Genomic DNA, 14,790 nt, shown 5'->3' with positions numbered 1-14,790 from the left:
TGCGTTTGTGCACGAGCTACCCTCTCTTTGTGCTTGTGCAACTGAGCTGAAGGGAACAAAGACTAGACTGGACTCCAGTGAGACCTAAAGAAAGATTTCCTGACCGGAATAATCGGTCTCCAAGGAAAGTCCAGGGAACTCTATTTTTCAGGAAGGCTCATAGTGCAGCCCAGCCTGGATGTAACACAGTGACCTCTGCGGCTCCTTCTCTACCGTTTGTCTCTGCAGGACTTAAGAACAAGTCAGTCAGGCACAGGGAGGACAGGGGGAACGTTAAGGCTTGGAGAAGCCCAACTCCCACCCAGGGCTACTGCTTGTACAGCGGTCAAGCTGGGAGAATACAGAGGGCAGTGCTGGGTCTTCCTCCAGGCCTGCTTCCTTTTCCTGAAGGAATGGGTGTCCTAGTGAATCATTCCTCCTGCTCTTATTTCTAGTGAATTCCACCCCCTCACTGGTGCTCACCTCCAATCTACTCTGGACTACAGATGCTTCCATGGCAAACACCCTCTGTGGCCTAGCACACTGTATAAACACACTCACCAGGAAAAATGAGAAGAAAATGATTTTAAGAAGGAACCAATGAGGTGATAGCTGAGATAGAATTAAGTATCACATCTATTAATTCCATACCCAAATGTCATACCCATTAATTCATCTGAGAAACAAAACAGAGGAAGCATCACATTACTAAGATTAGGACCCCCATGTGAGAATGCACTCACTTGTGGCCTGTTCACACAGCTGTAATGACCACCCTAAAATCCAAGTGTCCCAACAATCTACAAGGTCCTCTGAGACAATAGTTATCTCTGCATACGGTTCCAGAACCCTGTTCTTACTCCTGTAGCAAAACAATGAACTCTGGATGGGATGAGGTCAACCCATTTTACATAGTACGTCTAGATTTTCTAGGACAGTCCCAATTAAAAATGCTGCCCACAGAAACGCACACACACACTCACAAATTCAAATGGAACAGGAAAAAGTGCTTACATTTTCCATCTTCAATCCTTTAAAAAGCCTGGAATTCGGTCATACTTTAGATTACTTAGGAGAGACCAATCTCCTTCAGAGAAAAACTCAGGAGGCAAAATGGATAGTAAAAGAAAAGCCAGAACATTCCCCCTGGGTGGTTTTCAGCTTCACCTCTGAACCAAGAACAGTACACACCCAGGCCAGGAAGCAGGGAGTAAACCAGGTGGATGGCAGGGTGGGAAGGAGCCATATGCACAGGCTCAGTGGCCAGGAGGCCTCTGAAGGTCCAACAGGACAAGCGAGACCCCCCCCACAGCAATGGAACAGAGAAGCAATCCTGGGACTACAGCACGGGGATGTGCATGTGCTCGACGTCCACACATGCCCTGGGCCAGCCTCCCACCTGCTGCTAGAGGCCCAGAGCCTATTCTGCTTCTCTCTAACTTGGAGTGGTCTGGCAGGTCTGACTCCTATCAGCCCAGAACAGAAGTGTCTTCCTCCCTCGCTGGTTACTCTCACCTGCACCACTAATGATGCCCCAAGCCAAAGGTCTGGGTTTTCAGGACCATCTCTACCAGACGCTGTAGGTTCTTCAGACTGTAGGCTCCCCAAAGCCCAAGCGAGAGCACACAGGGCTGTACTCACAGATGACACCCACACAGACACAAAGAAGGCGCCTCGGGGAGGCTCGAGTCAGGGAGTGGGCGCAGCAGGACACTCACCATCTCATCCAGGGCGTAGCGCAAGAGGCCGTGCTCGTAGAGGATGAAGAACCGCCGCTGCCATTTCTGCAATGGAGCACAGAGTGGGTGGTTAGCCGGGCTCTGGCCCGATCTCTGCTCGCTGCGTCCCCGGGGCTCATGAGCCTATGTCAAAGGAATGCGGGCTCCACAGCTTCCACTTCTGGGGCAGATGGCAGGAAAGGAAGGACCCAGGGCAAAAGAACAGTAATTTGTGAGATGGCACTGGGCGAGTGGAGTGACCCAAACCGCCCAGTGTTTTTCCACAGGAGTCACTGAGATGTCACAAGATGTCTGCTTTATTTTAACTGACAAGCTCCTAGAGAGTAGAGATGGTATCCTGGTCACCTTTTTGCATTCTCTATGTACCCAGCCCAGAGGTGATCACATAACAGGTGTCAGTATTTATTTGATGAATTATATGGTACAATATGGAATAACCGGAGAATGGCAGGCACTAATTTCCCGCTTCTGACAAAATCGAGAAACTGCTATGAAAGGGTTGTTCTGAGACCCACAGGGAGTGGGAGACGCGGAAAAAGACAGCCAGGCTCCAGTGTTCACTGAGGATAAGTAAGCTAAGAAAAATCAAAACTGAGAAGGAGGGAGACCTGTGGGAATGATTCTGATGTCCAAGGAGTGATTGACCAGCAAAGTGTGCCCCTCTACTGTCCACCCAAAGGACAGGCCACTGGGGGTTAGCGGGGGTCCAAAGGCACTGACAACAGAACAGAAGGGACCATGAGAGTATGTGCTTTCCTTTTTGTGGAGGGAAAACATAACCAGAACAAGAGACTCTTGGTCCCCAAATCCCAAAGATCATCATGAGTATCTATGACCTATTTTCAACATTTCAAAGAGCCCAACAAAATTCATACTTTCACTGGCAATAAGGCCACAAGAACTATCATATCTCTTTGCTTTGGGCCAGAATTATATCATTCACAATTATGTTTTTCCCATCAGAAGCTGGAAATGGCAATTCTGTATGATCCGAATATAGAATAGGAAAGGACACTGCTCCCTTGTTACCGCAGGCATTGGAATAGTCACCCCTGCTGTCCTCCTGCCTGGATGGCAGGAACAGGACGCTCAGATAGCCTTGCAAAGAGGACCTGTGGACACTGTGTGTCCAGGAGAGGCTATAAGGAATGCTTCCTGAGAAACATTTTCAAGGCTCCTTTAAAGATAGTAGTATCTTTAAAGTCAAATCCCACACCAGAAGTAATCCTAAAGGTCCCAGACATAATACAAGATCTGTGGGGCACCACCTTAGATTGCAGCATTCAGGCTAGGGACAGAAGAGATCAAGAGGCAGGGTAGAGGCTCTCAGGGAACAGGGGATAGGAAGGGAGAGGAGCTGGAGCAATTTACAGGGCATGGGCAGCAGCACCTGGAAAAAGCATGTGGAAAAAAAGAAAGACGGTATTTTAACTGGAGTCATCCAAAGGGGCTGCCTGGTAGAGGAACAAACCACTGGTTAGTGACTATGTTGGTTTAACCATCTCGATGCTCCAGCTCAGCCTGGGCTGCTCCCAGCAACCTGTGCACAGAGGGACCCACCCTGGGCTGGTGCTCAGGAGAGATGCGGCAAAAACCGAGTTGGCCCTCCAGCGCATCACCCCTTCACTAGTGCTTATCTGCTAGCCAGGAAGGACTGGAGGGAAGAGAGATGGGATGAGGAAAGGAGGGACTGAAAGAACCAGAAGCCTAATTAGCACAATGCAAATATTTGCTGACCTATTCTGCCTTTTGCATTTAACTGTTTCTGCAGTCAAGCTGACTCACGAAACAGGAGGCACCATCTGAGAGCATCTCCTTTTGAAGAGTGGACCTGGCACAACTAGTATCATCGAGACATTTCCTGTAGGATCAATGAGTTTGCCAAATGGGGGTTCCCTGCTGATCCTGCCATCCCAGGATCCATTGTTCAACTCTATCTCCCTCTTCTACTCTTGTTGACTTGCCCTTAGATGGGCAACTCTTCAGTCCCTCCCACCTCAAGAATTCATTCTGAGGACCTTACCCGAGACCGATGCACTGGGTTGTCAAAGTCAGTCCCATCGGGAGCCAGGAGCAGCCAGCCACCATAAATAGGTTTTGCCTGGAGAAGAAAAAAAGAAGGCAGGTCATCAGTGGCTTGGACCAGAGACAGAACAGGTTCGATGGTCAAGTTAAAGATTAGTGCTCCCTGGAAACAGAAGTCTCCTCTGATTAGCATACACCAGGCATCTCGTTTCCCAGCCACAGGCCAAGTCTCCCAAGAAAGATGTTTGGGAGTAAGAGGCTCCTGGGGGCGGGGGGCGGGGGGAGGTTCTGCAGCATCTGGTGTGGAGAAAGGGACATAAAATCCAGCAGGGCTCTGAAAAACCTCAAAGTACAGGAACTCCTACAACACATATGGCCTTTCTCAAGTTCCTGATCAAGGCATGAAGATCAGGAAACAACGGCATTTTCAATCACCATGTGAATACCCGCCACTGTGTGCTGGGTACTATGTGTATCACCCAAACACAGCCAAAAGCCCTCATTCTGATACTATAAAACAGGGCCTGGGAGAAGAGACACTGCTTTAGTGATCACAGCTAGCACGGGCCAAAGAGACATCGACTTCCTGGCTATGTGACATTGGGCTGAAAACCGTGAGGGTTTCAACTGTCCCATCTGAAAGGTTCAGATGATGGAAATCATATCCACACCTCATGAGATTTATGTGATGACTGATGAGGTAATGCAAGTAAAACACAGCACAGGAAATAAAATAGTGCAGCCACCGTGTAAAAGTCTGGCATTTCCTCAAAGAGTTAAAGACAGAATTCCATGCAACCCAGAACTCTACTCCTAAGTATATACACCTGAGAAGATTGAAAGCAGGTGCTCAGGGGTGCCTGGGTGGCTCAGTGGTTAAGCCGATGCCTTTGGCTCAGGTCATGATCTCAGGGTCCTGGGATCGAGTCCCGAATCGGGCTCTCTGCTCAGCGGAGAGCCTGCTTCCCTCTCTCTCTCTCTCTGCCTGCCTCTCGGTCTGCTTGTGATCTCTCTCTATCAAATAAATAAATAAAATCTTTAAAAAAAAAAAAAAGAAAGAAAGCAGGTGCTCAAATAAAAATGTGGAACTGGGGACGCCCGGGTGGCTCAGTGGGTTAAGCCGCTGCCTTCGGCTCAGGTCATGATCCCAGTGTCTTGGGATCGAGTCCCACATCGGGCTCCTTGCTCGGCAGGGAGCCTGCTTCTCCCTCTGCCTCTGCCTGCCTCTCTGTCTGCCTGTGCTCGCTCTCTCTCCCTCTCTCTCTGACAAATAAATAAATAAAATCTTAAAAAAAAAAAAATGTGGACCTGAATGTTCACAGCAGCACTATTCACAACTGCCAAAAGGTAGAAACAATCCCAATGTACATCAACAGATGAGAGGATAAGCAAAATGTGGCACATCCATACAACAGCATATTATCAGCCATAGAAAGGTACAAAATACTGGCATGATCTACAACATGGAGGCACCCTGAAGACATTATGCTGAGTCAGAGAAGTGAGAGAACACAGACACCAAAGACCATATATTGTATTATTTGGCTTACAATAGGTAAACCCACAGAAACAGAAAGCAGATGAGTGGTTGCCAGGGCATGGAGGGAATGGGAAACGGGAAATGACTGCCAACAGGTATGGGTTTAAGGGATGATGAAAATGTTCTGGAATCAGAAAGCGGAGATAGGGCTGGTCTGAAGGTAGTGAGTCATCTCAATTGATTGTTCACAGTCAGTTACAGACAGAAAGTGGAGATGGTTAAATGACCTTGTAAATATGCTAAAAGCCACTAAACTGTACACTTTAAAAGGCTGAATTTTATAGTATGTAAATTATATCTCAAAATTGTATGAGAAGGGCGCCTGGGTGGCTCAGTGGGTTAAGCCTCTGCCTTCGGCTCAGGTCATCATCTCAGGGTCCTGGGATCGAGTCCCGCATCGGGCTCTCTGCTCAGAAGGGAGCCTGCTTCCTCCTCTCTCTCTGCCTGCCTCTCTGCCTACTTGTGATCTCTCTCTCTCTCTCTGTCAAATAAATAAATAAATAAAATCTTTAAAAAAAAAAAAATTGTATGAGGAAAAAACATTAATCACAGTGTATGGCCTCTAAGTGCATAATAAATGTTAGCTATTATTATTTTTTTTTATGAAGATCCCCCACCCCCCCAAACCCCTGACAGTGGGAGCTCAACATGAGTTGAGACACTAGACAGACACTCTGGCTCCACCTCCCTTTTCAGCCATACCTGGCTGGTCAGAAGCAGCTGGAAAAGGCACAAGCAAGTCAATTTGTCCACTACCGTTTGGAGAGCAGAAACACAAATTAAAACCCAAATCCTCTGCCTGCTGTTTACACACATGACTCATCTCTGGGAAAGCTTTAGGGGTCCCCTTAACATGCTTTTTATTCAATACTTTCCAAACTGGAGCCCTGTCTCACCACCTCATTTTATAACTATGGAATCAGTGACTCAGAGAGGGAAGGTCACCTGCCAAAGGTCACACAGCATTCTGGGGTAAGCCAAAAACACTCCTTGCTCTTGGCTTCTGCAGGGCTCTCTAGGTCCCCAGGGGAGGAGCTAGAAAAAGCTCTGGCTTTTCACCATGAAAAGGAACAGAGTAGCAGGAGCTTCAGGGAAGGGGTGTAGAGAGGGCTGAGGAAAGGAAGTGAGGGACTGGTTTTGATGAAACATGGGAAGGGGTGCTGTGAACTTGGGGTTAGAGGAACATAACACAGGAGGGCCACAGGCGATGTGGAATGAAATTCTGTCCCGGAAAACAGAAGAGAGTAAGTCTGTCTTCTCAGCAAATACCAGCTCAGTGGCGCCCAGCTATTCCCCATACAGGCAGGCACATTCACTCAGCGTCTCTCTCATATAACTCAGTGACATACATACACAAGATGGAAAGGTCAGGGCCAGAGGGGGATCCTGGGCCAGGTGACTTCTGCACTTCGCCTCTTAGTTAGTGGTTCCCTGAGGTGTGAAATCAGGATGTCAGACAACAAGGCCGTGTCCCCTCCATTTTTGTCAAGCTGTGATTGTATGCTATTCTCCTAGTCTCTGGTCACAGGGCTTTGGGGAGACTTCAAATTAGCAGCTACATCTACCTGAGCAGTTGGAGATGTGAGGGACTGCCACAGGTCCCCTCAGAAACTGGCCACAATCTCATAAGCACCCATCACCAGCACTGTTATTGACTCAACATCTACTCGGGCCTAGTGTGCGCCGGCCTAGTGTGCACCGGCCCCATGTGCTGCAAACCAGGAGGCTGCCAGCACCCACCTCACTTTGCCAGGTCCTTCTGGGACATACCATCCCAAAAGGGACCCTTCCAGGTGGGCAGGTTGTCCTGGAAAGTGGGGAAGGCTGGGCCAATGGAGGGCACAGGGCAAGAAACAAGTGTTCTAGGAGCACCAGATGGCTCAGTTGGTTAGGTGTCTGCCTTTAGCTCAGGTCTTGGTCCCAGAGTCCTAGGACTGAGCCCCGCCTCGGGTCCCTGTTCAGTAGGAGGCTGCTTCTCCCTCTCCTTGCAGCTCCCCCTGCTTGTGCTCACTTACTCTCTCTCTTACTCTGTCAAATAAATAAATAAAATCTGTAAAATAAATAAATAGACTCAGCCTTCCCTCACAAACCCAATACATCAGAGACTGCACTTCTGGCTGGTCTCTGAGAAGAGGCTACTGGTGGTCTGGGTGTCTTCCTCAATTGAAAGTCCTTTCAAAAATGGTTACTTGAAACTTCTGCTTCCTGGAAGATAGGTAGTTTTAATTTTCCCTATGCCTCCTACTAAGTAGGAAAGGTTTGTTCAAATCAAACTTTGAACACTGTATCTAAGAAAAACCTAAGGAGACTCTTCAAGGTGGAGAGAAGACAGCAGAGACGAGGGCTGGGGGTCCTGAGACCTGAAAACAACATGGAGATATATACCCTGGCTTCTCTTTTTGTCTCACTGTCCCAGACCAGGTACTATAAGAATGAACAATCCGGAACTGCCAAAACGTACAAATAAAAGCCCCAATAAAAACTGCTCTTTCTAGCTGAAGAACCAGGGAAGAACAACCTGGTAAGACAGAATATTCTTAGATGATAACTGCTCCATTCCTGCCACATTTGACGGGAAAGACTCTACCCCAGACCCACCCATGCCAGCAAAGGCTTCCTTCCTACCCTTGTCAGCTAAGAGGTGCCCCAGCACCCCTACCAGGAAGATTTCGGGAGACCAGGCAGGCACCTGGGATTTTTGCCCCCACCCAGAAGTAACAAGGTCCCCCTCCCTCTCCCTGCTGGGATAGAGTCAGAGGAGGAAACATGGAGAGCTAAACTCTCACCCCAGCTCTGCTGTAACAAGGAACTGCACCCATCAGGTATCAGTGGAGGCCAGGTGGGGAGCCTGGACTTCTATTTCCACCTGAAAGTAAGAGATGGTGCACCCCCCACCACCACTGTAGTAATGTCAGAAAAAGCCAACTAGAAGAGAAGGGTCAAACACAATCCATAGTCACCTAAAATAATACAAAAATATCCAAGTTTCAATTAAAAAGAAAAATCACCAGCATACTAAGAAACAGAAAGGTCACAAACTGAATAAACAAAGACAATCAACAGATGCCAACACCAAGGTGACAGACATGTCAGGATTATCTAATGAAGATTTCACCAATTTCATTATCTAATGAACATTTCACCAATGCTGAAATGTTTCAATAAGAAATTTTAAGAATGTTCAGAATAAACAGAAACACAGAAAGCCCCAGCAAACAACAACAACAACAACAAACCAGGAGATTAAAAAAAAGCAAAAACAGAAACAAAAATAAATGGAGGGGTGCCTGGGTGGCTCAGTGGGTTAAGCCTCTGCCTTCGGCTCCAGTCATGATCTCAGGGTCCTGGGATAGAGCCCTACATCGGGCTCTCTGCTGAGTGGGGAGCCTGCTTCCCCCTCTCTCTGTCTGCTGCCCTGACTACTCGTGATCTCTTTCTGTCAAATGAATAAATAAAATCTTTTTAAAAAAATGGTAATTTCTAAACTAAAAAATAAAATAAATGAAATAAAAAGCTAAATGAATGGGCCCAACAGCAGAATGATGGGACAAGGAAAGAATCAGGGAACTGTTAGAAAAATAACAGAAATTACCCAATCAGGGGCACCTGGGTGGTTCAGTCAGTTAAGCATCTGCCTTTAGGTCATGATCTTAGGTCTGCTCAGGTCATGATCCCAGGCTCCTGGGATTGAGCCCCACATGGGGCTCCCTGCTCTGTGGGAAACCTGCTTCTCCCTTTCCCACTCCCTCTGCTTGTGCACTCACTCTCTCTCTCTCTGTTAAATAAGTCAATAAAATCTTAACAAAAACAAACAAACAAACTACCCAATCAGGCAACAGCAAGAAAATGGACTAAAAGAAATAATATGAGAAGGATAGAGTCTTAGAGACCTGTGGAACAATAAAAAAAGATCTATCATCTGTGTCATGAGACTCCCAGAAGGAGAAAAGGAGACTAAGGTGGAAAAAGCACTTCAAGAAACAATGGTTGAAAACTTCCCAAATTTAGAAAGAAAGGCAACCTATAAATTCAAGAAGCTGAGTAAACGCCAAAGGATCAATCCAAAGAAATCTAACCAAGATACATCAAAATTAAATTTCTGAAAACTAAAGATAAATACAAACTCTTGAAAGCAGCCAAACAGAAGTAACAGTTTATGGATAAGAGAAAACCAAAAATGACAACAGTGGACTTCTCATCAGAAACCTTGTTGGCCAGAAGCAAGTGGTACAATACTTTTCAGGCACTGAAAGAAAACCGTCAAACCAGAATCCTATATCCAGAAAAAAAATCCTTCAGAAATGAAAGCAAAATCTCAGATGAGTTCCTCAAAAAATTAAAAACACAACTATCCTACAATCCAGAAATTTTACACCCAAATTAGAAAACCTCTGATCCAAAGGGATACATGAATCCCTAGTTTACTGCAGCATTATTTACAACAGCCAAACTACAGAAGCAGCTCAAATGTTTCTTAACAAAGGGATCAAGAAATATGATCTATATCTACAATGGAATATTACTCAGCCATAATAAAGAATGAAATCTTGCCATGTGTAGCAACATGGATAGAGCTAAAGAGTATTAAGCTAAGTGGGATAAGTCATTCAGAGAAACGCAAATACCACATGATCTCACTCATATGTGAAATTTAAGAAATGTTTAATTTAAGATATGTTTTCCTCTAAGATAAGGAACTAGGCAATGATGTCCACTCTCAGAACTACAATGCCAGAATTTCTAGTTATAGTGCAATAAGGCAGAAAAGGAAGTAAAAGGCATGTAGATCAGAAAGAAAAAATAAAATGTTTACAGATGACATAATTTTCTATGTAGAAAAACAAGGAATCTATTTTTAAAAATTCCTAGAACTAGTAAGTTCAACAAGGATGCAGAATATAATAACAGTATACAAAAATCAACTGTATTTCTACATAGTAGCAGTGAATATGTGGACACCAAAATTAAAAATATAATACCATTCACAATCACTTAAGAAAATGAATACCAGGGTGCCTGGGTGGCACAGTTGGTTGAGCATCTGCCTTTGACTCAGGTCATGAGCCCAGGGTCCTGGGATTGAACCCCAAGTCAGGTTCCCAGTTCAGCAGGAAGTCTGCTTCTCCCTCTCCCGCACATGCTCGCTGTCTCTCTCTCAAATAAATAAAGTCTTAAAAATAAGAAGGAATATTTAGTTGTAAATCTAACAAGGCATGTACAAGACTTGCATTCTAAAAAGAATAAAACAAACAAACAAACAAAAAAAAACTGCAGATGAAAGAAACCAAAGAAGATCTTTAAAAAAAAAAAAAAAAAAAAGGAAAGACATATGTTCATAGACTGGAAGATTATAAGATGAAAAATCTCCCCAAATCAATATATAGAATTAATGCAATTACTAATCAAAAGCTCAGTAAGACTTGTAGATATAGACAAGATTACTCTAAATGGAAAGTCAAAGGAATGAAAATAGTTTAGAAATTTTAAAAAACAATAGAGGGAGGAATTCACCTAGTCAATTACATGATTACATATCCACAGTACTCAACATTGTGTGATATTAGTGGAAGGTGAGATACATAGATCAACAGAATAGAACAGAGGGGCACCAGGGTGGCTCAGTTGGTGAAGCGTTCGACTCCTGATTTCAGCTCAGGTCATGATCTCGGGGTTGTGAGACGGAGCGCCACGTCAGGGTTGGGCTGGGTGTGAAGACTGCTTAAGATTCTCTCTCTCCCTCTGCCCCTCCTCCCGCTCTTCCTCTCTTTAAAAAAAAAAAAAAAAAAAAAAAAGAGAGAGAGAGAGAAGAGAATAGAGAACCCAGACACAGACCTACACAAATATGTCTAATTTAATTTTGGGAAAAGGTGCTAAAGCAATTCAATGGAGGAGAGACAGCCTTTTGACAAATGGTGCTGAAGCCACTGGACATCCACAGGTAAAAAAATAAAGCTCAATCTTATACAAAAGCAACTAAAAATGAAACAAAAACTGACAAATCGAACTTCACTGAAATTAAAAACTTTTGCTGTCCAAAGATCCTACCTACCTGGAGGGTGAAAAGATAAGTCCTTTGTTGGGCATGTGGTTTGGAAATATTTTTACCCCACTCGCGCAACAAAGGACTAGAATCCAATACAGTTTAATAAGCCCTCTCGAAACTCAACAGCTAAAAAAAAAAAAAAAAAAAAATCTGTTTAGAACCATGAGCAATATAAACCTATTAGAATGGCTAAAATTAAAAGTGGTGACAATAACAAATGCTAGCAAGACTGTGAAGAAAGTCTATCACTCACATAGTCCCTGAAAGAATGTGAAATGGTACAGCTACTCTAAAAAAGCTTAATGGTTTCTTTATAAACTAAGCATACAATTACCATAATATCCAGGAACTGCAAACCTGGGTACTTATTCCAGAAAAACAAAAGTCCGCATTCACACATAAACTGAACATTTCTGAATGGTTATAGCAGCTTTATTTATAATAGCCCAAAACTAGAAACCCATATGTCCTCCATGGGTGAGTGGTTAAAGAAACTGGTACATGACCCCCACGGAATACTAGTCAGCAATAAAAAGGAACAAACTTGATGCACACAACCTGGGTGAATCTCCAGAGAATTATAAGTAAAAAAAGCCAAATCTGAGAGGCTGCAATTCTTGAAATGTGTAATCTACAGAAATGGAGAACAGATTCATGGCTGCCAGGGGTTAAGAGGCAGTACTGGTGGGAGGGCTGGAGGCACCGTGTGAAGGGAACCGGAAGGATGGAAACACCTTGCATCTTGACTGCAGTGTCAATTTCAGTGTCAATTTCCTGATTCTGACACTGCACTATAATTTTACAAGGTGCTACCCCTGAGGGAACGTGGGTCAAGTATACATGGGATAGCTCTGTATTTTCTCACAACTGCACAGAAAACTACAATTATCTCAAAATAAAAAGTTTAATAAAAACAAAAAACAAAAAACCTGTTGCTGAATACCGCGTCCACCCACATACAGGCATTTGGCACTGGAAAGGGACCCTCCAGAGCCCCAGACCACAGGAACTCCAGCCGTGAAGACCTCTGTGGTCCACAAGGGTCTTCCCCAGGCCAGGCTGGCCCTCCGTGGCCCTCAACTGTGCTGAATGAGCTCCACTAGCCTTTCAACAGCTTCTCCTGGAGGCCACACACACACACACATGTGTGTACTCTGTTGGGCCTCTTGACTCAACCATGGTCAGGTCCTTCTGTCCCTTTCCCTCTTGCTACCCTCCAGGCAGGTCAGGGCCGCATCAGGGAGAGCCCAACTGCCTCAGTTCAGGCCAAGTGGGTAGGCCATAGGCAGGGAAAGATGCCATCGTCCCAGCCAGCTTTACACAGCGTTGCCGAGCTGCCACACTGATGCTTCCCGGAAACACACAAGCCTCTGGACGTCACCGTCCGATCATGATCAGCTCCAACACAGCCAGAACATTACATGCTCGGCTCTCAGCAACATGTGGCCTGTGTGAGGCTCAAAGAGCAGGGAAGTCAGTGAAGGATTTCTAACAGGGGATAACCTCGCTTTTCCCATCCTCAGATTCAGCCACCATGAGTGTCCAAGGCGCCAATAAAGGCAGTCAGATACATTGCACACTATGGCACTAAAGGGTGAGTACCCAAAAGGACCGATGCAAAAATGTGGGCCCCACCCTTCCTGGCCCCTGATAACATCCCGTCATCCTAAAGGCCCTCTATGGGCAGTAAGGGGACACCAGACCCCCTACACAGGCCCCCTCAAAATCCCACATCCCCTTCCAGGACAGGAACTGACCCAAAGCCAACTGCTAACTGAGAACCTACTGTGTCTCTGCTGCCATTAATCCAGACACTGCCACCTCCCCCTTCTCTGTACTGCTCTGTTATACTTATACCTCCCAGGGGGAAGAAAAATATTCCAGGCCTCTGCGCTAAGGCACAAGCAATTCTCTGTGCGGAGGGCTCTTTGCCCCATCCTGCCCACTCTCCGAAGTTCCGTATCTCCCATCCCAGGCGATCCACCTTCCTTCCTTCTCACAACACCTCAGCATGCTGCGGACAGGAATCTCGCCTCCACCCAGTACAGCACCCTGTACAAAGTCAGGCTGCAGTCACTGAAACAAACATCCACAGGAGTCAGCAGGCACGTTTCCAGGTCGCCACCCCACAGCCGAGACTGCTCCCAACCTGTTCTCTCAGTATGGCCGGTAAGACCTTCCCAGCCAGCACCTCGGTGGGCCCCTCCATACACAGAGCTCCCAGGTTGCTAATCGGTACTGGTCGGCACCTAGCACTGGTAAACAACCAGCAGGCTGAGGAGCGGGCAAACAGGCTGGACTTCAAGTGTCCCTCTCCCTTCTCTGAATCCGATCCCCTGTCATGCGACGTGTGCCACACTGGCCAAGACACAAGCACAAGTGCTGTGGGAAACCTGGCACCCTCTAAGAACAGCAATGTGGCCGTATGTGGGGACAACCATGGCATTCCCATGCTCCTGCCCCCAGGAACCCCACAGCCAGAAATTAAGTCAAAAGAAATGACACAGAGAAGCAAAAAGCTCCCCTCATGATTGAATGTCCAACAAGCAAATGGGTAAATGAATGCTTGATGATCATCTCAGGAAAATATCACACAGCTATTAATTACAAAGATCTATGAGGAATTCAAGAAACCCTTGAGACTGTGTGCCCATGGGAGGCCATCAGGCCAGTGCTTCCTGCACAGAGGCAGGTGGCACATTAAATCTGGAGATGTTCATTGGAATTTCCCCAGTTGCTGCTGCGAAGATGGAATCACTTGAGGGACCAGAGATAAAAACGTGATGTGCACACAATCCCTCCTCAAGGAGTTCTTACTTTAGGAAAGGAGACCAGACATGGGAACAAGCATCCAGGGTAGGATATAAAAATGGGGCCTATTATAAAAGGCATCCTAACGACAGAGAAAGATTGGGAGTCAATGAGGAAACAGCTATCGTGTTGACTGCTGGGATGAGCAAGTCTTGGGGTTTTTTTGTTTGCTTTTCCCATTTTTTGAAAAGCTATGCTACATATAATACTTACCAGATATTACTTTTCAAAGGGAGGAGAAGATGTTTGCCTGACTATGCATGCCTCTAATATAGTACTAACAGAATACCTTCTAAAAGATGGCAGGGGTGGAATTTGAGGGCTTGATTGCTCCTGGCGGAACAAGAAGTAGATGAAGTCAGGGAATCCCTGTACTCTACGCTCCACCAATGGTATGACCTAACAGCTCTAGATAATTAGTGTAAAGACTGTGGCCTGGGAACCAGAAGCCCCAAGTTCAAGTCCTAGTTCCATGACTTGGCTGCTGTGTGGCCCAGGGCAAGACATTACCTCTGTGAATCTCAAGTTTCATTACCTACAATAATAGAAAAATACACATAACTTTTCCATACCATTTTTTAAACAATTACATCAGACATAAACACGTACTGGGTCACTGAACAATCAAGGGCCCAGGGTCAGGGATATACATC

At 45.7% G+C, this 14,790-nt stretch overlaps 1 protein-coding gene across 7 annotated transcripts in view; it reads right to left on the bottom strand.

The window, feature by feature from the left end:
* The window catches only part of LOC122906847 (myosin phosphatase Rho interacting protein), a 145,192-nt gene that overhangs the window by 110,444 nt on the left and 19,958 nt on the right, over window positions 1-14,790 (bottom strand). For all 7 annotated transcript variants that reach the window (XM_044249261.1, XM_044249262.1, XM_044249266.1 and 4 more), the window contains exons 2-3: window positions 3,742-3,819; window positions 1,698-1,763 (exon numbers count right to left, since the gene is read on the bottom strand). In XM_044249261.1, the coding sequence (XP_044105196.1) occupies window positions 1,698-1,763; window positions 3,742-3,819 (144 nt within the window). The remainder of the gene's footprint in view (window positions 1-1,697; window positions 1,764-3,741; window positions 3,820-14,790) is intronic.

This window comes from Neovison vison, chromosome 5 (genome assembly GCF_020171115.1).
Source record: "Neovison vison isolate M4711 chromosome 5, ASM_NN_V1, whole genome shotgun sequence".
Lineage (NCBI taxonomy): Eukaryota > Metazoa > Chordata > Mammalia > Carnivora > Mustelidae > Neogale > Neogale vison.
The sequence above is the reverse complement of the archived record's forward strand: the minus strand, read 5'-3'. Positions and strand labels throughout refer to the sequence as shown.